General features: G+C 40.6%; 1 protein-coding gene across 1 annotated transcript; it reads right to left on the reverse strand.

Moving 5' to 3' along the window:
* Window positions 1-354: 354 nt before the first annotated feature.
* dlgap3 (discs, large (Drosophila) homolog-associated protein 3) lies at window positions 355-20319 on the reverse strand. Its single transcript, XM_053612664.1, has 10 exons — window positions 19168-20319; window positions 13029-13246; window positions 10220-10322; window positions 9607-9823; window positions 7620-8098; window positions 7354-7448; window positions 5021-5469; window positions 2519-2610; window positions 2200-2346; window positions 355-1802 (listed from the first exon to the last, which is right to left on the reverse strand). The coding sequence occupies exons 1-10, from the start codon at window positions 20293-20295 to the stop codon at window positions 1485-1487; spliced, it is 3246 nt and encodes a 1081-aa protein (XP_053468639.1). The 5' UTR covers window positions 20296-20319; the 3' UTR covers window positions 355-1484.
* Window positions 20320-25404: the final 5085 nt, after the last annotated feature.

The following is a 25404-nucleotide window of genomic DNA, read 5'->3' on the forward strand; positions in this document are numbered from 1 at the left end:
TAACAACAAATAGGCAACACTGATGATCCGGATATGTGACACCACAGAGACATCCTGCCCTTTTCTTTGTTTTCCTTCTTTTCATTTATAGTACACTGATTAATACTTCACTTTTGATTTGGGATTTCTCTTTTCATATTTAAATCTAAAAATGTCATTTATAAAATATACAATTTCCTATTAAATACTTTTCAAATTCTTCTATAGTTGAACCAAAAACATAGTTATTATATATATATATATATATATATATATATATATATATATATATATATATATATATATATATATATATATATATATATATATATATATATAAAAGACTAGGTGCAATCGGTGTTACAAAGGGCAGCCATTGTTTTGTTTACAATATTTGAACAAAGAAAAACACTATTTTTGCGCGCACACACACACACACACACACACACGCACACACACAGAGAACACACAGAGTGTAATAAGTAAATAAAAACACATCCAGGCAAAACTTCTGAGGTCTGGCGGTATCAGTAATTTCCTTTGCTGTAAGGGGGCACAGCATATTTTCAACATTTTAAAGGAACACAAAAATGAATACCAGTGTTATATCTAAACCCAGTGTTTTCTATACTCTTACATCTAGAAAAGATCTCGGTCATTCTAATACTAAGAGGCTAGTGTTTCTGTCTGGGTAATATTGACTTCACTGTAAGAGATTTCACACTTTCCTCTACTTCTTTTTTACACAGAAGTTCAAAGTGGACTTGAGGAAGGACTACGCTTCCCTTCCTGAACAATTACCAGGATGGGGATTGTCTCTGTGTGGCTAAAGCAGAAAAATGATCAGATGGAGAAAATTAGAACTTGAGAACTTTGTCTCTATCCTCAATGGATAGCATAAATGAAATAGAAATGGGGACTCTGTTTGACTCTGATCTGTTGTGACTAAACGATACTGCGTTTAGGGATGAAGCCCAAATTCACACATGCAGGCCTGAGATTTAGGGATGCACTTATCTGACCTGGCCACAAGAGTGTGCTGCTGTTTCACAGTGAGAGGAGCTACTGTTACCACACTAGCAAAACTACTGTAAATGCACAGTTTAGATATCAAGACTATATCAAAAGAGAGTCTGCTATTTGTAGCTAAATTTCTAAAATCCTCTCACCAAGACAATATTGCACCCGTATTCCGTGGAGACATTTATTGAAAAAAGTCCTAAGGGTTCGGGATATTATATAAGCCTTGTGAAAGAAAAACAACAACAACAACCCAGTCTATACCAAGTGGTTGTGCTGGTGGGAGCCCTTTTTAATCAGTGAGGATTAATCTGTAAGTTTCAACACAAAGAAGTGAGTGATCTCTCTTCCAGAAAGTACCCATGTTGCCTCTTCTCCATCTCATTTGAATCATGCTTGGTAGGTGAGCTATACTGTGGGTCACTCAAAAAATGGAGAGGAGACTTGCTATATTTGTTTTACGGACAAATGTGATCTTGGCTGGCTCACAGTCTGGTCTGGGCCTCAGGGATGTAGATCTCGATGCTATCGCCGCTCTCTGTGGCCGAATTCTGACGGAAAGAACCAGCTCGCTTGGGGCCTGCTTGGAGGAGCCTCCGCCTGGCCTCCAGCCTCTGCCGATCGCCCAATTCTAGGGATTTCTCCCGTAACGGTAAGGGAATGGGCATACTACGACCACGAGAGATCATTAGCGTACCACCAGTGCTTCCCACTCCTGCCTCTGCCATGCTTTCTGCCCGCAGACTCCCAGTCACTCCGCCTACTGGCTTCTTTGGTAACGGAGGAGGAAGCTTTGTCTCCTCCTGAGAGGGATTTGTGGTGGTAGAGAGGGGCACAGAATGAGTGATGACAAGTGATAGATGTGGATGTGGAGCATTTGCAAGAATAGGACAAAGGACACCAAATACACATATACAATACCAAGGGAGTCATGCAGAAGAAGAAGACAGACCATGTCATTATAATGCAGATGGAAAAGGAAAAACAGAGAGAAGAGAAATTTACATGTTAGTTAGTGACAATAAAGTTTGAATAATTCAGAAATAACAGAATGTGTGGCATGACAGTGTTCTATAGAATATTTCCATTGCTACTCTGTTATTGCTTAGGTAGTCATGTATTTCCAGTTTCAGTTACACAAGGAGCTCCCCTTCCCACCGGAGGTTTGGTTCTTGGATTCGTCTGACCCTTCCTTCTCACCTTCTTCTCAGGAGGCAGCCTCCAGCCTGATTCCTTGATCCTCTGCAGGTCTTGAAACTTCACACGCACATCCTCAATGGCCAACTGCAGCAGGTCCCAGAAACCAGCCAGGTCCTGAGTTGTGGGCTGGGGGTATGCTGTGGGGTCCTGAGGGGCGATGTGAGGAGTGAAAAATCAATCTAGTGCCCTAGATTACAGGAGCTTGTTTTCCTTAAGTCTCAAAGTAACTAAACAATAATGACGTTGTAATGAAATTCATCAGTGGCTCCCTAGTGAGAGGAATCAGGCCAGCACGAGAGAGGAAAGGCCTGCTGCTTACCACGCTTTGCTGGCACATGCGGAAGAACTGCTGCACCTTCTGGGACATTAACATCTGTGCACTGCCCACTGCTGTTCTGATCAGCTCCAGCACTACAGGAGAGGAGAGAACAGCTCATTACAAAAAGCACACTGGCTTTAAGACTGAATTCAGATATTGTGTTCACTGCTGGTTCTCCTGTTGACCCAGGCCATTTCTTTGGTAAACCAAGTATAAAATCCAATATTCCAAGCAAGACATTGCATATGTTACAGTTTTAATTTGCAGTAGATAATGATTTGCATTAGCTATGTCCACTTGTTAGGGATTTTACAGTTAGTGTAAACCGGTTCTATGGCCATGTGTTAGTGATTTTATGGTAGGCAGTGCTCCAGCAATTACAGTAGTACACTGATTTGCTTAGGAGATAGCTAACAGATTTCTCCAGTAAGGTTAAGAGACAACCATTCTATAGCAATCTTTATTAAAACACAGTACAACTGGAACTTGCAAATAAAACACGTGACATATAGATAATAAGGGCTTCAGATGACTGTATCGCAAGCTAGAATTAATACTTGGCTATGATGCTAACCAAACAAGCTAAGCTAAAACAAACTATGGTCGGAACTGAGCAAGCTAAGATAACAAAGGTTATAACAAAGACTGCAATTAGATAGTAGTTTAATTAGTTAGACAGCTTAAGATTCAAGGGCAAATGTGGCCGGGTTCAAGCAGTTGTTGACCCTCTTATGCCTGATCATCATAATTGTGCATGCATGAACCTTGTCCTAAAATATAGGTAATGGGCTTTAGTGTTAACAGGTAATTTGTAAATGTGAATTAGAGGTGCAGACATGGATCATTATCAGCTCATCAGGTCAGGTGCATATCCATACAAGAGGCACCATCAAGCACTGACCTGGATATGGTGTCTTGAACAGATGAACCACCAACCTGTACTGTTCAAAGACGCTTGGATATGATTGCACATTTTTGAAGTTATTATATATATTGAAAATATAATATATTAAGCTTATTATATTATATTATGTTATATTATATTATAAGCTGGGGTGTGTGGTGTCTTGAACATTATGCTTCATGCTTTCTTCAGACATCTATTTTTGTTTGTGTCTACGACAGGTACTGTACTGACATGCACTGAGCTGCTTGCTATGGAAAAAAGGTTGTTCCTTGGACTTTCCTATGAGCTTGGATGACTCTTGCTTTCCTTAGAACTTCAATGGATCTTGATAGCCTACTGAATGCTTTCCTTTTATTTGCTAACTACTGCAACACCTTACATACAATAGGACATGTTTAATATAAATTAAATGTACACTCACAGAACACTTTATTACAAACACCTGTACACCTACTCAGTCATGCTATTATATTATCAGCCAATCCTGGGGCAGTAGTGCAATGCAGAAAATCATGCAGATCTGGGTCAGCAGCTTCAGGTATTGTTCAGTCATCAAAATGGGGATAAATGTAATCTCAATTATTTTGACCGTGGTATGTTTGTTGGTGCCAGACGGGCTGGTTTGCGTATTTCTATAACTGTTGATCTCCTGGGATTTTCACGCACAACAGTCTCTAGAGTTTACTCAGAATGGCGCAATAAAGAAAAACATCCAATGAGTGACAGTTCTGTGGACAGAAATGTCTTGTCGATGAAAGAGGTCAACGGAGAATGCCCAGACTGGCTGGAGCTGACAGAAATTCTACAGTGACTCAGATAACCATTCTGTACAATTGTGGTGAGCAGAAAAGCATCTCAAAATGCACAACGCATCAAACCTTGAGGCAGCAGAAGGGTTTGACTTCTGTCAGCCATGGGTCAGAATTTGGCACCAACAGCCATGGACCCAACCTGCCTTGTGTCAACAGTCCACGCTGGTGGAGGTGGTGTAATGATGTGAGGAATGTTTTCTTAGGCCTATTAATACCAATCAATCATTGCTTGAATGCCACAGCCTATTTGAGTATTGTTGCTGACCATGTGCATCCTTTCATGGCCACAATTTACCCATCTTCTAATGCCTACTTCCAGCATGATAATGCACCATATCACAAAGCAAAAGCCATCTCAAACTGGTTTAATGAACATGACAATGAGTTCAAAACTCTTCAGTGGCTTCGGTGGTTTGAAAGTGCACCTGAACAATCTAAAGGTATTGCGTGATGCAATCATGTAACATGGACCAGAATCTCAAAGGAATATTTCCAATATCTTGAAGAATCCATGCCACAAAGAATTGAGGCTGTTTTGAGAGCAGAGGGAGGCCCTACCCAGTATTAGCATAGTGTACCTAATAAAGTGTTAGGTGAGTGTACATGTGGGGAAATTTGTATGCATGTAAATAAGGGAATAGTGGGTGGGAACTTAAATCCAGCCAGCTGATTAATTAAATCCTCTCAAATCAGCATTCATTTTGATGCTATACAACAATCTAATTCTAACACAGAGTAGTTCTTTCGAAGTGCAGATTTTCACCTCTTTCCATCTTAACTCACCATCATCTGGCAGCTCATTCTCCTCTGCCTCTCGCTCCATGCTTTGGCACCATCCCTCCATCCTCTCCACCTCGGTTTGCAACAAGCGGAGGAAGAACTCTCCATCTCTGAGGCACGGTGAAGCTCGGCCTGAGTCGGGCAAGCTGCGTGGGCCTTCGTGCCAACTTGCCACTGCTCGCTCAGTGTGTGTGTGAGGCAGAGCCCTCAGCTCCAGAGCACAGGGCTCAGTGGAGTAGGCGCCATGGTAGTGGTCCCGGTATGCCCATTGGCCCTGTGTGTGCACAGTGGAGCGATATTCCGACTCAGGCTCTGAGGAGTGGCGCTGGAAGGAGCAGCCGAATTGCAGCCCCTTATCCTGCATTGGCACACTCAGAACCCCAAAACCCTCCATCTCCAGATCGGCCTGCACGCTTGCTGTCACGCTGTTGGAGCGTTTAAATCGTGCTCGTCTGTAAAGAATCACGCACATTAAAGAAGCAATTCCTTAATAAAATAATTCATGTATTTGTGATATTGGACATTTGGATTTCTCTTTTATTGTCTCAGGGAATATAGTGTTTCCAATATTCTAAATATTACAAAACCTAAGCGTTAAATTAAACATCCAGAGAAGTTGGAATTTAAAATAATAATAAAAAAAAATACAAAGAAAAGAAAAATATAAAGTAAAAAAAATATAAAGAAATATACAAAGCACTGCTCATTTGCTGATCAGACCAATCTTAGAACTGTATAGGTGTGATGTTAATATTCTAGAAAGCATACTTGATTGGCCATCCAATCAGGAACACGTAAATACTTCTGGTACAAGTAATTGGGAATTGGGAAGTAATTGGTCAAGGTAAAATAATCTATGCCAAAGATTAGCCCCACTGACTTTATACTGTATGACCATAAGAACAATATGAATCAAATTAGAAGGTAATCAGGGAATAAAATTCACTGGAGCTTTAACAACAGCATGAATACAGCAGGGTCCAAAGAACTGAGTCCAATACCAAGAATTACATTTATTACATCACTTATGAAACACTTTTTGTTTGGTAAAATCCTACATCTCAAACAAAATTCCAAACTATTTTGCACTAATATAAAGTGAAAAATACACTGTTACTGAAAACATGATGATAATGTGCAATTCATGCAATTCTCCAATTAGCCAATCTTGTGACAGCTGCCCAAAGGTGATGTCAACTGTGCAATGGTTGCTGGGCTGATTTGAGTATTCCAAAAAGTGCTGATTTCCTGGTATTTTAACAGACAACAGTCTCTAGAGTTTACACAGAATGGCGAGAGAAAACAAAAAAAACATCCAGTGACAGAAAAACATTGTTGACAAGAGAGGTCAGAAGAGAATGGCCAGACTAGATCAAGCTGACAGAAAGGCAATGGTAACTCAAATAACCACTCTATACAACTGTGGTGGACAGAAAAACATATCGGAAAACACAACATGTCAAACCTTAAGGCAGAAAGCATACAATAGCAGAAGAACACTTTGGGTTCCAGTCCTATCAGTTAAAAGCAGGAATCTGAGACTATCGAGGGCATGGCTTACCAAAACTGGATAGAAGATTGGAAGAAGAACCAGACAATGGTTTTCCTGTTTTGGTGAATTTTATGCATTGCACTTCTGCCACACGATTGGCTTATTGAATAATTGCATGAATGAGCAGGGGTAAAGGTGTCTTATTAAAGTGGCTGGTGAGTGTAGAGAACAGTACTATACAAGTCAGTATTAAATGTTGGAATTAATAATAATTAATACTGCTAACAGACCAACCAATTAAATAAAATATATTGTCACACCTAAAAAAAAAAAAAAAAAAGAAGCAAATGGTATTCATTAAATGAGTATTTTAAATGAGTGGCAGCAAACACAGCATGGCATAACATTATACTCTTTCATTAGTGTATATTTAATGTACTTCTAGTGCGACAGGTCCAGTCAAACATGATCTTGTCTTGATGAAAAGAAAGAAACCCATTTAACTGTATGACCTCATATTCGTAAACCTGAAGGGGGTTAATGATCCTGTCATATGACACACATGATAATGAGCTTACCAGCCCAGCCTGGATGACTATGACATCTTTGCACACAATGTGGCATGTCACGTAAGGCCTAATTATACCCTCTCATCACACTCTGTGCTCCTTACACATATACTCCACTGTGTGTATGTGTATGTGATTTACACTCCACACAACCCCCATAAACTTCACAATCCAGTAATCTCTGATTGCAGGTACTTACTAGTAGAGTGAGAGAGACTGAAAGAAGCTAAACTGAAAAGAAAAAAAAAAAAACAAGCAAATGAGAGAACAGATACCTTTTTTCATCCTCTACTTGGACTCCGATGGAGTGCACTTCTCTCAGTGCTTTGCCCTCTGTATCTGAGTCTGACAAAGTCTCAGAGCTATCCACCTAGAAAAGAAACAGAGTGGGCGATATACTACAGAAAAAGCATGGGACAACAAATCTAGTCATTTTATTAGGTACGTTTAGTATGCTGTATATCTGCGCCTTGTTGCTCATCTGTTGCATAGTCTTAGCTCAAACGAGTGCAGCATAAACACATCTGGATTTTTTGCCCACCTGAACAGCTATAGATGGTCTCCATTTGCGCCCTTTGCCTTCCTGCTTTTGCTCCTCCATGCTCTTAACAGTCTTGCTCAGCATGATGCTGGTCTGAGGAAGGGAGGCAGATTTGCCTAGGCTGCCTCCACCACGCTCCCTCAGTGCCCTTGGCCCTTCTAGCAGATTTTCGGCTGAGGCGCTGTGCTTGGGTCTCATGGCTCCTGTCCCTCCCACATAGCCAGAGTCCCTTAAGGCTCGACCATCCATGCTTACGCTCTCTGTAGAGTTGCTGCTCTGTCTGATGCGCACTGCACCCCCACTTGGGTAGTAACCCCCTCTGGAGCTCTCGCTGAGGTCCACAGAATTACTGTGCAGTTTGGGCCGACTCTGGAAGTAGGCATCCTGAGTGGACTCAGTACTGCTTTGTGCTGTTACTGAGATCATGGGCTTGGACATGCGTGGCGGAAGTGGAGGTGGGCCTTTCCTATACGGGAACACTAGAAGAAACACAAATTGTCTGCTGAATCATATCATTTATAAATCAAAAACAAAAGTTCATTAGCCTTTATAAATGACAAAAACCCATAACGGGTTAATGTTAATGGAATGTTTCCAAGAAAAAAAAAGGCACTACTTCTTCCTAACTCTAAAAGGTTTAATGTCTTATATCTACTTGTATAGTTTTATAGTACTGGAGCTGTGAGATTAATGTATCCAACATAATGAAGGTCTATCCCACCCAAAATCTTATCCATAAATACATACCGAAACAAGCTATATTGAAATGACGAGTCTTTATTGGTCACATATACATTACAGCACAGTGAAATTCTTTTTTCTTCACATATAAATTTATGGAAATGAAATTGGTGAAAAAGACATCCATTACTCCAAAGCATTCCTTTAAATATCTGTTTTGATTATTTAATGTTTCTCTGCATTTCCCGTTATTGTTTGTCATCCCTCTGTATTTTCTGTTACTGCTTATCTACTGCCCATGTCTCATGACTTACAATTCACTGTGGTAAACTTTTAAATCACAGAAAGTGCATTATGAAATGGAAATTTCACAAAAAAGTTAAAGATAGTCTGTTTTTGCCTTGTAAAGCGGAGGCCAAAAAATGAACCCTCTAAGCTCCTCTCCTCCTGTAACCATCTTCTTTATCCCTGACAGTCATGCTATATCATACTGCCTGTCAGAGTGCTTGGTCACATGGGACCTTTCATCTGAGTAAGGCACATCAAAAGAACGTGCAAAAATATGTTTTATTCATGGATCATTTTTATTTGCATGAATTCTTACAAAATCAGGGCCTAGTGTGTGTTTTAAAGGGGTTTGTAACCCAATTACTAGGCAATGGGCTTATGGATATCCACTGTGTTTGTGTGTGTCACATTTGGCTGCTTCCCATGAAGAAAACCGAAGCTTTTTATTTAAAAACAAAATGAGTAAAAATTTGGTTACTGAAGTCAAGGTTAAGGTTAGATTTGGGTGTAGACATAGCTTTCGTTTGTATATTAATAATTATTGCAATGGAAAGTCCTCAAAAGGATGTTTGTTTGTGGGGGTCGGGAGGTTTATAGTGGGGTGTATGTGTGTGTGTGGGTGGGTGATGGGTGTGGGTGGGGGGCAATGAACATGCTTTACACTTCACTGTGGCTTTACTAAAGCTCTAAAGAGATTTTCTAATTTAAGCTAAAGAAGAAGATTTAGAGCATAAAAAGGGCGTGAAAAGGTGTGTGTGTGTGAGAGAGAGAGGGAGAGAAAGAGAGAGAGAGAGAAAGAGAGAGAGCGAGAGAATGAATTTCTTCTTGATATCTAAAGCCTTGAGCTGTTTCCTCAGCAGTGACTGGGTGATCCAAAAACTCATTAAGATCCTCGAGTAATCCCTGTTACTGCATAGAGAAAGTGAGAGCCTGAGGCAGAGATATCTATTTACCCAGACTCTCACCCTTACATACACAATCACACACACACACCTGCACCTATACAAACAACCCTCACCTGCGCCACCCTTAATGCTCCCCTGAGGGCCGGACATGGAGAAGACGGACAGGCAGTCGTCGTCTTGGGAGCAGCCTGCTTGGATGGCACGCACATAGCTATGGCTGCGTGTACGAAAGCAGCCGGGCAGATCCAAGGCCTCCACGGCCTGCGACTCAGTCTCCCCAAACATGCTCTCACACACTGACTCGAACTGACGATTCAGCGTGTCCCCCAACTACCGATACACAGATACAATGGAGCAAAAAGGTTATGCTTACATGCACATCTGCAACGTCTACTGCCTTAGACTGTACGAATTATAAGTTAAAAACAAAGACACTCTATTTGCTTTCAGCCTGAGTAGCCTGAGGAAAGAGCAGCATGGAAGCACAGGTCATTTGTCATGCTTTTCAAAAGTAATGAATGACTATGAATGTAGACACTGGAAGTGGAAATAAAATGACATCGGAGAATCGGGGCTTAGCCTTTGTGTTAGAGCTCTTCTAGTGGCACATTATGTAAAAGCCTAGTCAGATAGATAATCAACCTGCAGTAATGAGACTTTTATTATTCTTTGGATAGGTGCAATATTACTGTCTGGAACAGTGCTAACTGTGAGAGAATGTGTTACCTGTGAGCTGGTTAGGGAGCGTGTGTAGCTCCGAGAGCGTGCATGTCCTTTCGGTGTGGTACGGCTGTTTGAATAGGAATCTGTACACTGTTTACATGAGTACCTGGGAAGAGTGATAAACAAGTAAATAAAAATCTATCCTACATTTTATAAAAGTCAACATGAGAAAAAAAAGAACACAATGAAAGAGACACTACTGCATTTTTTCTTGGCAGTACACATATATAATTTGTTATTATATCTACCAGGTGTAAAATTGTGAAATGTGAAAGTCTTCATTGGTGTGGCAAAAACACAGGACTCGACAAACTGTTTGATTTTGTTACTCAAAGTAAAATAATCTGTGTGAGTGGATGTGCAAATCAAACACATCCACTCACATAGATTTCATACTTTCACTGATAGCTTGCATTATGTGATTGAAAAAAAGGTAGCAATGTTGGCTGATTGAATTGTATAATCTATGAGTCCATCCATTTTCTTGCAATATGCCAGGGCACAAGAAGACACAGTGAAATTTAGGAAAACTTCAGTGAACAAATTTAATTTAAAAATATGTACAACTGTTTGTATAAAAGCAATGTCACATAGTGGATAAGCAACCTACGTGTGTTGAATTTGTTCTACTACGTCGGAAAAGAATTCTTATGAAATGGTTGTTTCAAGTTTAAGCGTACTTCTATGTTTTTTTAAATATACTGGAATCCAATGTTACTGAAGGTCCTTTTGAATAAATGTTTGAATAAATTGGAGTGATGCTATACTTATTTTGAGGCATTTGACTCGTAGACCTTGTTTAATGTAGTACATTTTGTACTCACCAATAACAAGTACCATACATTTTAAACTGAAATAGTCCAGCCAAATGTTATTAAATATGATTAATAATATTAAAAATAATATATCATATCAATAATATATATTCTAATGTACTGGTCACTAACCCTGTTCCTGGAGATCTACCTTCCTGAAGACTTTAGGTCCAACCATAAGTGTGCCCACCTGACCATCTAATCATAAGAAGTTCTTGATCAACTAAAACAGGGGTGTTAGATGAAACCTGAAGGAACGTAGATCTCAAGGAAGAGGATTGGTGTCCAAAAAAAACAATATGAAATGGATATTCAAATGAATTTATTTTCAGAACATGATGCCCTTCCGATTGAAATATGTCATATTGTGCACTTTATCCACCAGGATTGACTGGCTTGTGACTACGACTACTTGTCTCCCACAGCACTTGATGAGATGGTGGGAAACAAAATGCTGCTAATGCTGTAGGCAGAGATGGAGGAAAAAGATGAAAATTTCTTCCTAGGAGTGATGACATATATATTTAAGCCTGTAGAGCTAGCTGGTAACAGCGGTGTCGACTCGAATGCAGAGGCCATCATTTGTGCTCCAATATTGGGAAACAACAATGTGAGTAGTACTCATTATCATTCAGATTCATTGCCACAAAAATAACCAGCTCTTCACAATGGAGAAAATGCCAAGGGACAGCATGTAAAAGACATTCATACTGTATTCTTTTAAAAAACTCAGCTGAGCTAAATTGTGGGGAAAAAAACAGTGAAATTGTGAAAAAAACAATCATTTACAGTCACTGGACACTTTATTAGGAACACTATACTTGTACTGGGTAGAGCCTCCATTGCTTTCAAAACAGCCTCAATTCTTCATGGCATGGATTCCACAAAGATGTTGGAAACATTCCTTTGAGATTCTGGTCCATGTTGACATGATGGTAATCACGCATCATCGATTCTACCAAATCCCAAAGGTGTTCTACTGGATTGCGATCCGGTGACTGGGAAGGCCACTGAAGAACATTGAACTCATTGTCATGTTCATTAAACCAGATTGAGATGACTTTTGCTTTGTAACATGGTGCATTAACATGCTGGAAGTAGCCATTAGAAGATGGTAAAGAGATGCACATGGTCAGCAGCAACACTCAAATAGGTTGTGGCATTCAAACGAAGATTGATTGGTATTAATGGGCCCAAAGTGTACCAGGAAAACTTTCCCCACACCATTACGCCACCCCCACCAGCCTGGACTGTTGACACAAGACAGGTTGGATCCATGGATTCATGCTGTTGGTGCCAAATTCTGGCCTTTCCATCTGTGTGCCTCAGAAGAAATCCAGATTCATCAGACCAGGCTACGTTTTTCCAGTCTTCAACTTCCAGTTTTGGTGAGCCTGTGCTCACTGCAGCCTCAGATGTCTGTTCTTGTCTGACAGAAGTGGAACCCGATGTGGTCTTCTGCTGTTGTAGCCCATCCACCTCAAGGTTTGACGTGTTGTGCATTTTGAGATGCTTTTCTGCTCACCACAGTTGTACAGAGTGGTTATCTGAGCTACTGTAGCTTTTCTATCAGCTCAAACCAGTCTGGCCATTCACCATTGACCTCTTTCATCAACAAGAAGTTTCCATCCCCAGAACTGCTGCTCTCTGGATGTTTTTTCTTTATTGCACCATTCTGAGTAAACTCTAGAGACTGTTGTGCATGAAAATCCCAGGAGATCGGCAGTTATATAAATACTCAAACCAGCCCGTCTGGCACCAACTATCATGCCATGGTCAAAATAAAAGGGATCACAATTTTTCCTCATTCTGGTGGTTGATGTAAACATTACCTGAAGCTGCTGTTCCATGTTTGCATGATTTTATGTTCTACACTGCTGCCACACAATTGGCTGATTAGATAATTACATGAATGAGTAGGTGTACAGGTGTTTCTAATAAAGTGCTCAGTGAGTTAGTTATGTTCATTTGCTAAGAATTATGGGTTAGTAACTCACTTTGTTGTAGAAGAGCGCTGGTCCATGCTGATGGAACGGCGGAAAGCATCTCTCTGAGCAATGAGCGAGCGTTTTGGTGAGGTTTTGGGGCTGGTGTCTGAGTCTGCGCTGTCATCATCACCCATGGCCTTAATGTAGCTGCCGCTGCGCATGCGTCTGCATGGGATCTCTCCTCCACTTTCTAACAATCCCCCTCCACCCCAATCATCAGAAGGAACCTGTCATAAACACACAGGTCAGAGTTCAGTAAAGTGTTCTGTCAAAATAGCAGTAAGCGACAAGCTGCATGTGACATAGTGTAAAAGGTGCTAGACCACTGTGCTCAAAACAACGCCCATTCATCAACTGCCCATTCATATCTTTACAAACCAGTGGTGACGGGGCAAAGAAAAACTCCCTGACATGACCAGACTTGAAACCAGAGTGAAAAAGAGAACCCACCCTCTTCTGGGTGACATGGAAAAAAAGTGATTATAAATCACTACTCTGCTGTAACTCTAACTGTATACTCTAAAGTCAAACAGTACTAAATGTGTTGAAAGTATGAAATCAATAAACTTCCTGGGATGAGCAAATGAAAGTCTTCATAATTACAGCAGCAGCTCTTAGGTACAAGTCTACATTATCCAGGTGAGCTTATCCTTTGAAGACTTGGGCATGAAGTTTTTTTTGGGAAATCTTTAGGGTATTCAAGTAGGGCCATTAACAACAACAGAAAGTGAGTCACAAGTGCAGAAAGCTCAAAACAGAAGTAGAACATCAGGATGAAACATTGTCATGCTATTCTCATCAGTTCCTTTTACAACAGTATATACCAGTGACACTAGAGCATGACCTCTTTTCCTCCAATATGGGGTTCAGAGAAAGTGCATCATGCTATCATACCTTCTTTAGTGACTTCTGTCAGGCACAGGGCAAAGTTGACTTACACACATACACACACTCAAATATGCTAGTATTTTGTATGTCCAGTCATGGGGTACTTAAAGGTCATAGCTTTCAAGAGGTGATTCAGTTTGATCTCTGTGTTCCTGCCCCCTACTCTGCCTCTCAGGGTATAAAACCTTCAAAAGATTCCAGTGCTCCATTTATTTCCATCAGCCTTTTAGGCTTCACGTTTCGTCCAAGGGTCTTTCTTTCTTTCCATTAGGGAAAGAGCAACGTAATCAACAAGAGTTAGCAACATTAATAAACAATCTCAGACCACTAAATTCTGTAACACTTTGCTTTCCCTCTCAGAGTCCTCAACGGCACACCCCCCCACCCCACCCCCCAACACGTTTCCATTCACAACTCACAAATTTCTCCATCCTACCTGCTCCATCTTGCCTATTATTCTTATATTTGCCCACAGCTTCTGTGAATTCATTCTCTTCAGCTTGCTGCCTTTCGTTTCTTGTGCTCTCTATCTTTAAAAATTGCCCCTACTCAGTGACTTGGAGCCCCAACTGGTGAAGGTGCACCTCTCTCTCTCTGTCTCTCAGAATCCCAGAAGAGATAAGTTAGCCCTTATACAGGACATACTGCTGACTCTTAGACCCTCTTTTCATAATGTGAGATTACCGAATGTTCCTTTAAACAGTTTGTAACTGCATTTTGGAGTTTCATTTAAAAATTGACTATGTATGGAGAAAATAAAGTAGTACAGTGCATTAACTATTAACAGTGGAGATTGGAGAATGGTTTAGACAGGGCATGCTGAAAACCTAGCTCTGAAGGATAAACCTATGAAGACTAGTTAGGTAGTTAGGCAGCCTACTAATGTAATTACAGCGGCTTTGCTGTATTTTCTTGGCTCTCTCTTCACTGCTTAGCAACTGTTGCCATCTGCCATTACTTCGGTCAAGCTTGGAGCACTTTGGTGAGTGTGCCAGCTTTTCTTGCGGAACTGTTTTGAATAAGAAGCTACAGATAGGGTCATACGACTTGTAAAAGCAACACAAAGTACCCAGGTGTTGTTTTCTATCTATTTCTAAAAAATAAAAATAAACAAATAAAAGACATGTCTGTCTGCTCAAAGGCGAATTCATTTTTTACTGGTTTGTATGGTCGGTTCAAACTATTTGTTCCCTTGAAACAAGTGGAAAGCCAGTATAATAAGAATCGTTCAGGTGAGACCTTTAATTTCCTCTTATATTCTTACTCCTCTTATATTCTAAGGTATAAGTTCTCAATCTTGGAGCACAAGAAATTTGGGCCCTTAAATGGCCAAAAAAGGTTGAGCACCCGTGTTGTAATACATTCTACAGGCCTTGCTCTCCTGATCCCCCAAACTGATATAGTCAGTCTTCTAGTGTCTCTAATAACTCAAAGACTTTGGCCTCTGTTTTCAGCAGCTTGACCTACATAGCAGCAGCTGGGGCCTGATATTAGTCAATGGCCTAACATACTGCATCTCATGAGGAGTAGTAAAGTGATAAACTGTAATGACATTAAATCAAAGGTGGGTTGGCATCCCTTTACATTCTGTCTTAAATCAAGATCTGGTTTATTAAGCAGTGAAACACTAAACTAGCCATTTTAGACAATAATTTGTTATGGATGGAGAGACCATTTGAATAGAATAAGTATAATCTTATCTCAGAAAAGAAAACCACTACAAACACAATGCTAAACACAAATTATATTTCCTTCCTCTGTTTCTATTCATTAATATCTGTACTTTTACAGATCACATATTCATAATCTGTTCAGTCCTGGATGTCTATATTTGTGTCTGCTTTTGAGATTTTGTTGCTTTTGTTTTGTTGTAACCTTGAAGAATTGACATATAGGCTGTTACTTATGTTTATATTTGTTTAATATACAGGATGGATGCATGTACTATGCATTATGTGAGTATTAGGGAGAACTCATTTATACACACACACACACACACACACACACACACACACACACACACACACAAACGTATTTCCCTTTAATGTATCACTATCCATCAAGAGAAGAGTTCTGCTGTGGTTCGCAGATGGAGTGGTAAAGAAGAAAGTGCAAACAGCGTTACCTGCTGTTGTCATAGAAACACTCAGCCTGCATCAGTACCGGAAATGGCAGTTATGAGAGGGGGTGGGACCTTCCAGGGAGCCCAAATTTAGCCTGCCCTCAGGGTATCCACGCTGCTCCCTACAGGTTTGTGTAAAGGGTGTGTGCATGTTTGTGTGTGCTTGTGTCCATTTATTTGGGGGTGAATGAGGGTAAGTGCAGTTATACATCTGGAGATTATGGCCATAAGTACGTGCTTGATAACTGTTGTGAATGAATGCAAATTAAATAGTGTGTTAGTGCTGTATTAAGTCATTTACATTTTTACACATTACTGTAGCTATAACAGTATACCACTTCAACATAAGCTACAGTACACTGGATAAATATTTATTTATGGATTTCACTGATAGAGGTGAGCTTACAAATGGATTGAGCATTGTTCTTGAAGACTATCTGTATCGGAGATAGTATTCCTGTTATACCACAATGATTTGTCAATGATTCCAATTTCTAATTTATTCATGAATAACATATTACTCTTTTTAACTGTTTATAGTTACATTTAATGTTATAGAACATCCATGAGACAGACGAGTTTGTGCTTTATGGTTTCTATTTTCTCATCAACTTCAAGAGAGAGAAAAAAACAAATGCTGATGTAGGAACAATGCTACATAGCTACTATAATATAAGTGATAACCAGAGCTAACTCCCATGTCGTGAAATGTACTGACTTTTACAAAATGCTGAGACTCCTTCCATAAATGTTAAATGAATTCTCCTAACAGAAAACACCATGTCAACACGTATATGCTTTTCTTCATTACATAACATTCCATTTTTAATCAGTTTATTATTAGCCATAGATTATGTGGATCGTTTGTCTTACAAGTCCCTCTGAATGAGCTGTTATAAGAAAAATAATGTATTAAAATGAATGCATTCATATAAATTTAATTTATATTACAGCTGTAAATATTCAGATCCATGCTGCTGATTCTAGAATTCATCCGCACTGTGATATGTAAGGGATAATCCATGGCTGCATTATGCAATGTGGAAGTGTATTAAAATTCTGTAACGCACACCTAGCCGTGGATTACCCCACTTATACCGTGGTCACTTGCCAGCATTGACAAATTAAAACTGTCATTGATGCTTTCAGTGCAAAATTTGACTGAAATGATAAAATAACAGTTAATTTTCATTAGATATTTAATATGCTGGTCATTAGATCTACAATTATGCCTGCTCTAAATCATACACAGAGATAAAGTAGTCTGATAAGATTACATTTATTTGAGTGAATTTTAATAAATAGTTATTAGAGAGAGAGAGAGAGTTACCTTCGTCTGTGCCGTGTCTCTACTTATAATGAAGCTGTGCGTTTAGCTACTGCATGCAACTGTAACTGTATGTTACTATGGTTACAGTTTATAGGTAGTGCACTCATTTAGAACGGTGATTAAACTGACCGGAACTACCTGTTCATTCAACGGTTTCAATGCACACCTTCCAGCCAATCAGAATTGAGTATTCAGACAAACCATGACATAACATTGTTGTAATCAACACACAATGCCTGTTAAAGACCATCTATCATTTGGGTGTGAGGTCATAGCTCATGCCAGATATTCTATATGCTTTTTAAAATTCGAGCACACCAATTTAAAAAGCCTTCATGTGTCCTGGATTTGTGATATGACTGGCTTTGTGTGATGATGGTAGTGACCAGTAGTGTGCTAACAAGGCTATGTTACATAAGTATAGCACTTCTGTTACATACATGATATGTCTTAATTAAATTGAGATAGAAATCTCGCCTGCATGCATGCTCTCTCATTATATGGTTTATGTAAATTTTTTGTTGTGTACATTTCTGCTGTTTGACATTTTGTCATACAGGCCTGATAAAGGCATCAGATTCGACACCTCAGAGTAATAACTGATAAATATAATCACCACATCATTTTTATTTCACAGTGAAGAACTGTCAGTCAGTCCAGCTCAAATAACCTGTTTCTGAACACTGCTTAATTCCTTTTGTCAGGAAGGTGAATCTGCAAGTCAATGAGAGCGACAGTGTGACTGTGTCTGGCTGCATGTATTGGTTTTAGCATGAATATTCAAACAGCTGGAGCTGAGCAGGGCTTACTGCCTTGACTGAAGCTACAGTAATACACTGTACATTTAAAAAATATATATATAAAATCTTCTGAATCAGATTGCATGTTTAAATTACCTATCATGTACAACCAAACCCTATGATTTGTTCACACTATACAAAACAATTGGTGGTTTGACACTCCATGATAAGGGTGCTTACACTGTATGTGAAGTACAACATCTGTGGTCTGTTTTGTCTATTGCAAATCCCCAATAGTGTTTTGAAGGCTTTGTTTTTCCTCTGACATTGATCTTTCTGAGTGAGTGCATGGGGCTTCCTGCTACCTCGTGAGATACTCACACTCAGCCTGGTTATAAAAGCTGTGTCTATCTCCTGCCATCATGTTCCCCATCCTGCCAGTCATTGTAAGATAATGAGGGAAGGGTGCTGCAGCTCCAATATGTTCTGTCCATACAACATGTCATGCTGTTGAAGTTATTGGTGCCACACACGTTAACACAAATTCTGTAAAATCAGTTAAGCCTGCTCTCACTGCAAGACAGTAGGGGTGTAATGATACACACAATTCAAATTCGATATGTTATGAGAGTGTCTTGATACAATACATTTTCGATAGACAAGGTTTGCTAGGTCTCAGCAAAATTTCCACCTCAACTACATCTCAAAAACTTCCCAAGATGAGCTGAAAATAAATGGTATTTCATGACAAATATCCTACTTTATTATGCAGTGTGTTAAATGTATTAACCATTTTGCAGACTTATCAAATCGAGAGCCTTGCATTAAATGATATTATATGATACGCCATATCTTTGCACCTCTACAAGATAACTGACCAAATTTTTAACAACTCAGTGAAAGACTGTTAGTGTAATGAATCAGTACTCTGCTGAATCATAATGCACATAGCATTCCACTGCTGATTGCTCTGTGGCAGCCAAATCAAGTATAAAGGTGGGAAAAGTGTCTCTCATTCACAACCAGAAGTGCACACACACACACACACACACACACACACAAACTTGCCTGTAGGTAATGGAGATTACGCTCCTTCAACTTGGCATCCAAAGGTACCAGAGCCTTATCGTAACCTGATCCTCCTCCCTGAGAGGCAGGATATGCTTCTCTGGCTTGGTTGACTGTCATGGCTGACCACGTGCTCCTCTTAAGAGAATGCCCACTATCTCCTACCCTGGCCATGGTGCTGCAAGCCAGGCACTCTCCAGGAGCAGGACCTTTCACCTTCTTCAAGGTTAGCTCCTGGATGGCTGCGTCCAGGGTCTCGTGACCCGGTGGGTATCCCCGTCCTACCCCCCTGGCTCCAGCTACCAGGAAGCTACTGTCACTATCCAGGTTGTCGTCTGAACTCCACCAGCCAGCTGTCTTGCTGCGGTGGCGTGAGGAGTGCCGGGAATCGTGGCGCGAGTCTCCACTCTTGCTGCGCTCCCGACTCTTGTTGCGGCGGGTTGTGCGTGACTGATGCGTACCTGGGTGGTGGTGCCCTGTGCCATCTTCACCTCCACTGCGCTGGCCTCGCTCTCGGTCACGATCTCTGCATCCATTGAGCTCACGCTTGGATGGTGCCTCGAGTGAATGCGACTTGGCGAATAGGCGCTGGACGGAATTTACCAGGTGGCGAATGCGACTGGGACTCTCACTGCGCTGCTCCCCACTGGCTGAGCGCTGGTACTGTAGAGTATGGAAGCCATCTGGGTGTAAGGGTAATTGCTTCTCAAACTGATCGAGCAGGTTAGGAGGGATGCGATGCATCTTTGGGTGCCCATGTCCATGTCCATGCCCGTGTCCATGTCCAGCAGAAGACAAACATTCTTCGCGGGAGTCATACGGCTGCTGCTGAGTGGAATGAGAGCGTGGGAAAGTGCCTCCCCCAGAATGTGGTAGTGCCAGGGGCTCAGGTGGTCCACCAGGTGGGTAGTATGGGTGGTCTGCATGGCGTAAGTAGTCATGCGTGGCCTCAAAGTCCTCAGGTGTGCAGTGGCATGGCCCGGATGAGTGTTGTGACAGGCTGCGGCTCACCTGGTAGCCCTTCATAGCTGGGCCATGGTGGGCCACCCGGGCCGAGAGCGGGCGCTGTGGGCGCGACAGGGCTGCGTTGGAATCAGCTGCATTACAAAAAAAGGAAAGAAAGATCATGGTTAGAAAATGTTTTCTTCAATGATTTAGCTATGCCCTACATTTTGTTGATTATTTATTTTATGTGCTTCATTCAGTTATTTATTTTTAAGTGCTGATTTTTAAAGTAACATATTCTTTACAATTTACCCATACCACTAAGTTTGGAGACATAATCTCCTGTGAGAGCTACACAAATTCGTTTTGAGTCGAGCGAGCTACTATTGAGAAGGACCAGTAACTACAGTACTAATTTAATTCCTCATTCTCTCATATTTTTCTTTCCAAAAGCAAAAGCTTTCTGTTGTAAACAAGATGCTGTCATTGACTTTCTGCAGTTTCTACCTGCCCTTTAGACTATTACATCTGTCAGTATAAAATACTGTGTACATTTTGTGAGGGTGCTATCAGGATCACACCCACTAGATTTTTTCTCATAATACTGAGTGTAGACATACCAGCTTACAAATTGCCCTCAGTTGTTCAGTGAAAAGTACTGTAAAAAACCTTTTGAGAATAGGTTATTGTATAATGGGAGAATCTCTATTCCAAAGCTTTGTTCAAGGCGGTGAACGAATCACACTTTTATTATTTACATTATTAAAGCAGCCGTTGACCCTGAGAACAGCTGACTACACTCACATCCCAATGCTCAGCACAACTGAGCTCAGTTCGCTAATCTGTAGCAGTGAGTAATCCCACATCCTCGATTTCTGATTCCAAACTCATTTAGAAGAGCAAAGCATGCTGTTTCACTAATTCATCCCATAACCCATTTCATGCACATCACACACAATTCCAACGACTCTTCCCTACTCTGTCCATGCTTGGTTTGTGTTAATCTCGATGAGATAAGCATCACAAAGGAAGACAGTGAGGAGAATCAGTTCGGCTTTGTGTGTGCAGCTCATTGGTGGGGGCACATCTCCTTTAAGTGGCAGGTCCTGTAGTGGCTCTGTTGATTGAAGAGGTGACAGAAGTGGAGGTGATTGGTAAATAGCCTGTTATTGAACATTGCTAGACTGCAGCTACTACACTTAGACAGCTCCATCATGCACATGCTCTCTCAAAGATCATTCGTATTATTAAGTGCTCTATTTATGTGCATTAGAGGTGTACACTAAGAGTACTGTGTAAAGTAATGAGAGTAAACATGAGAGAGAGAGAGAGAAGAAGAAGTGCTGTCACACATAAAGGATAAATAACACAGTGTGTGATGTGTATGTAATTTAGAAGAGGCTGCTGTCAGTCACTGTCTCTCAGCATTCTTTTAAATGCCACTTGTCCACAACACTCCTTGTCACATAGCATCGCACCTTATCACTCACAAGCAAGGACGGAAATAGAGATTAAGTAAAGAGTGGCGTGAAATAGCGAAGAGATCAAATGCATCTCAAAGGCATCTCAGACAGTTCAGGGACGTCTTTTAAAAGCCTCTTGACGTTTCCTCTGTTCTTCCCCTCTCTCCATCTGTTTCTCTCTCTCTTAGCTATTTCTAGATCCTTGCCTCTGACCTACTTCTTTCACTCCAGTTTATGAGGAACCCTGACAGTCTTTCTAGAATGTCTATCTGAACAGCCATATGTCTTTCCTCCATTTAAAATTTACACTTATTGTTCTGTCTGTTCTCTTTGCTCACACTCACAAGCTGGAGCTACTGCTTTGCTCCACCTGAGCGTGCAAACACCATATGGGGTGAACCACAGAGAACACACGCACGCACACACACACACACACACACACACACACACACACACACACACACACACACACACACACACACTGCATCACATATGGTATTATTGCACTACATTGTAACGCATATATATCATGTTGAATCATTGGCTGCCCTACATATAACTTTCATACAACTGATCATTTATCATGCATTGTAATATTATCTCACAAAAAGGATTGACCGGTACTGCTGGGTAAGAATGAATGGACCAATGAGATGAATGTTCAGCCAGAGAACATGCAATATTTTTCTATCTAAGCAATGACAGAAAAATCTTTATTACGAAATGAGTTTATCTTGAAATGTGTGATTAGAGTTGGAGCATTGTGTAATGAGCGTGAACTGAAGCTCAGAGTTTTCCAGAAATGGCTCATTCAGTAGGCAAATAAGTTTAGCATTTTTCCCCTGAAGCATATCAGTATGTAACAACAATATGTAAGAAGGCATTAATTAGAGGGGGATCAAGGGAGCTTTAGTTTATGTACATTAAATGACAAGCAATGCTGTGCTCCTATAGCCTACTATAATTTGATGGAACAGTAAATAATAGCACCACATAATGATGATATAACACAAATACCAAAATTGTGGCAATTTAAAACAGCAATTTAAAATCTAGTCCTAGTTAATTAAGGACAGAAACAGATAAATTTAAAATGGAAGATTCTTTGATTTATGATGTTTTTAATTGGAAATGGTAGAGTCTTCCCTTTTGCTTGTTTCTGTACTGAGACATTTCATGACAGAAAGCCATTTTAATAGAAGTATTCTGGCATTACTCATAGGGGCCAGACCCATAATTTGAAGGTGTGTGGTCTGCTGTGCCACTGTGACCCAATCATCTGGGACAGCAGGTCTTGTCTTATGAGCAGTGAGCACAGAGTACCAGTCAGTAATGTCAATAACAGGTGGAACTATGGCCTGTTTGGACAGAAAGGGGCTATCAAAACACTGTTCTGAGAGATGTGGTGCAGTGTCATCCATAACAATGACAGCAGTGGAACAGCATCTGTAGATATAGCCAATCCTACATCAACGAATCCTGCCTCAAAAACATCTGTTTCTGCCCTGTATGTGAACCATATTCAACAACAGATTGACTTCCGTGCTGCCATAGGTGTTCCAAGTTATCAGATCCACCTGCTTGTGAATTTGTCAATCCCTGGGCATAGGCATGCTGCGAGACAGTGCATATGCTGCCTGATTGCATTGGCCCACTAGGTAGGCAGCTCTTAAAAACAGAAGGTGTACATCTGCCTACTTCTAGAGCTTGTTCTCCCATGTCAATATCATTTGCAATTTTGTGCACCCTTGGTGGTTGATGTAAAACACCACTGTAGTGTTGATGGATCACACTAGTACATGTGAGCTAAACATTTTGCAGCACTATTGTGAGCTCAAGTATGCGGAAGAGGGCAGATGGCACTTTCGTCTAAGTGTGTTAAGCTGCAGTGTAACGCAGGAGTTTGAAAAACATGTGGTTGGCTGGCTTCACATGTCTCAGAGGAAATGTGTTAGCCTTCTTGGTAGCTGTTGTATGATAGGGGAGAGTTGGCTGGCGGGTGGGAATTGACAGGTGAACAAATTGAGGAGAAAATGGGGAAAAAAAGGCTTGCACGGCACATGAGCTGAGTTTCATGCTGATGAACTGCACAGTTGGACTCTTCTCTGATTGACTTTCAGTCCCAGAGCTTTTACATGTGAGATCAGGAGCGCTGTCTGGCTCATCACCTGCTGTTACGACTGTCCACACAGCAGCCTGTCATCATTCAAATAGGCGAGTACCAGGAAACTGTGAAAAACTGTGTATTTTGTCTTCTAATGTCCTAATTACCTAATGTTTGTCCATTTACCCTCATTAAATGAAGGCTACAGAACTCTGTAGATACATTTGTAGCACAAAGTGGGCTGTTCCAATGTAAGCCAATGTAATCTTTTTCAATACAAATACATTTTAATGTCCATATTTATAATTGATCTAATTCATAAGACTAAGGTGATCTTGAGCAACAGCATATAGTACTGCAAACTGCTTTATGAAGACACCACAGAGCACTGAGACATACGAATTCCCGGGTAACACTTTAGAATACGGATCCGTCATTAATGATTAACTACACAGGAAGAAATGAATAATTGAATATAAATGAATAACTTTCTAGTAACTACGATTAGCTAACTAGAATATCTGATTAACGAATTAGTAAGCAATAGCACACAGATGAATGTGGTAGTTCAGTGTTAGCTAAGGGTTAGCTGTTTGTGAGGGACCAAGGCAGTCAAGGCACAACGGACACAGTTTCCCAAAAAGAGAGTTTAATGAATCAAAATATATATTTACAAATAAATAGGTACTAATCAAAATAAACTAATAAACAAATAAAAATGTAGTATTATTAACAGCTTACCCAAATCATAAGTCTGCTATTACCTATTGATTATGTAAACAATCTTGTCTATTTGTTAACAGTAGTGGTTTCTCATTACTTATGAAACTGAATATAGTTTCTTAGTACTTCTCCGGGAGGCATGAAAGAAATAGTAGTTTCTTCGTACATTTACATTTTGGCATTTGGCCGACGCCCTTATCCAGAGCGACTTACAGAAGTGCTTTGAAGTCTCTATCAATAAATACATCTCGATACTGGTTCACTAGGTCACAGACTAAAAATACCATCAGTCATAAAACTCTCTTGAGGGTAATACAGTAAGAAAACACAGACAATTTTTTCAAATGAAAAGAGCTAATTTAAGTACTTTAGAAAGAGGTAGGTCTTTAGACATGGTTTGAAGACTGACTGTGAATCACCTGTTCAGATATCTAGGGGAAATTCATTCCACCATCTAGGTGCCAGAACAGAGAAGCGTCTTTATGAATGCCTTCCTTGTATCCTGAGAGATGGTGGAACCAGTCGAGCGGTGCTAGAGGATTGGAGGGAGTGTGGCGCAGTGCAGGGTGTAATAAGTTCTATGAGGTAAGTGGGTGCTGGTCCATTTTTGGCTTTGTAGGCAAGCATCAGTGTTTTATATCTGATGTGGGCAGCTACAGGAAGCCAGTGGAGGGAGCGTAGCAATGTGGTGGTGTGGGAGAACCAATTGTGTAGCTGCATTCTGTTTCAGTTGCAGAGGTCGAATGGCGGTCAGAGGAAGACCTGCCAGGAGTGAGTTGCAGTATTTCACTCTCAAAATGACAAGAGACTGAACCAGCACCTGAGTGGCCTGTATGGATAGAAATGGATGAATCCTTCTTATGTTGTAAAGGAGAAATCGACATGAGCGTGTCAGATTAGCAATGTGAGAGGCAAAGGACAGTTGATTGTCCACGGTTACCCCAAGGTTGTGTGCAGTAACCGAATTTCTCTGGGAGGCCTGAAAGAAATAGTAGTTATTAA

Source organism: Ictalurus furcatus, chromosome 24 (genome assembly GCF_023375685.1).
Source record: "Ictalurus furcatus strain D&B chromosome 24, Billie_1.0, whole genome shotgun sequence".
Classification (NCBI taxonomy): Eukaryota; Metazoa; Chordata; class Actinopteri; order Siluriformes; family Ictaluridae; genus Ictalurus; species Ictalurus furcatus.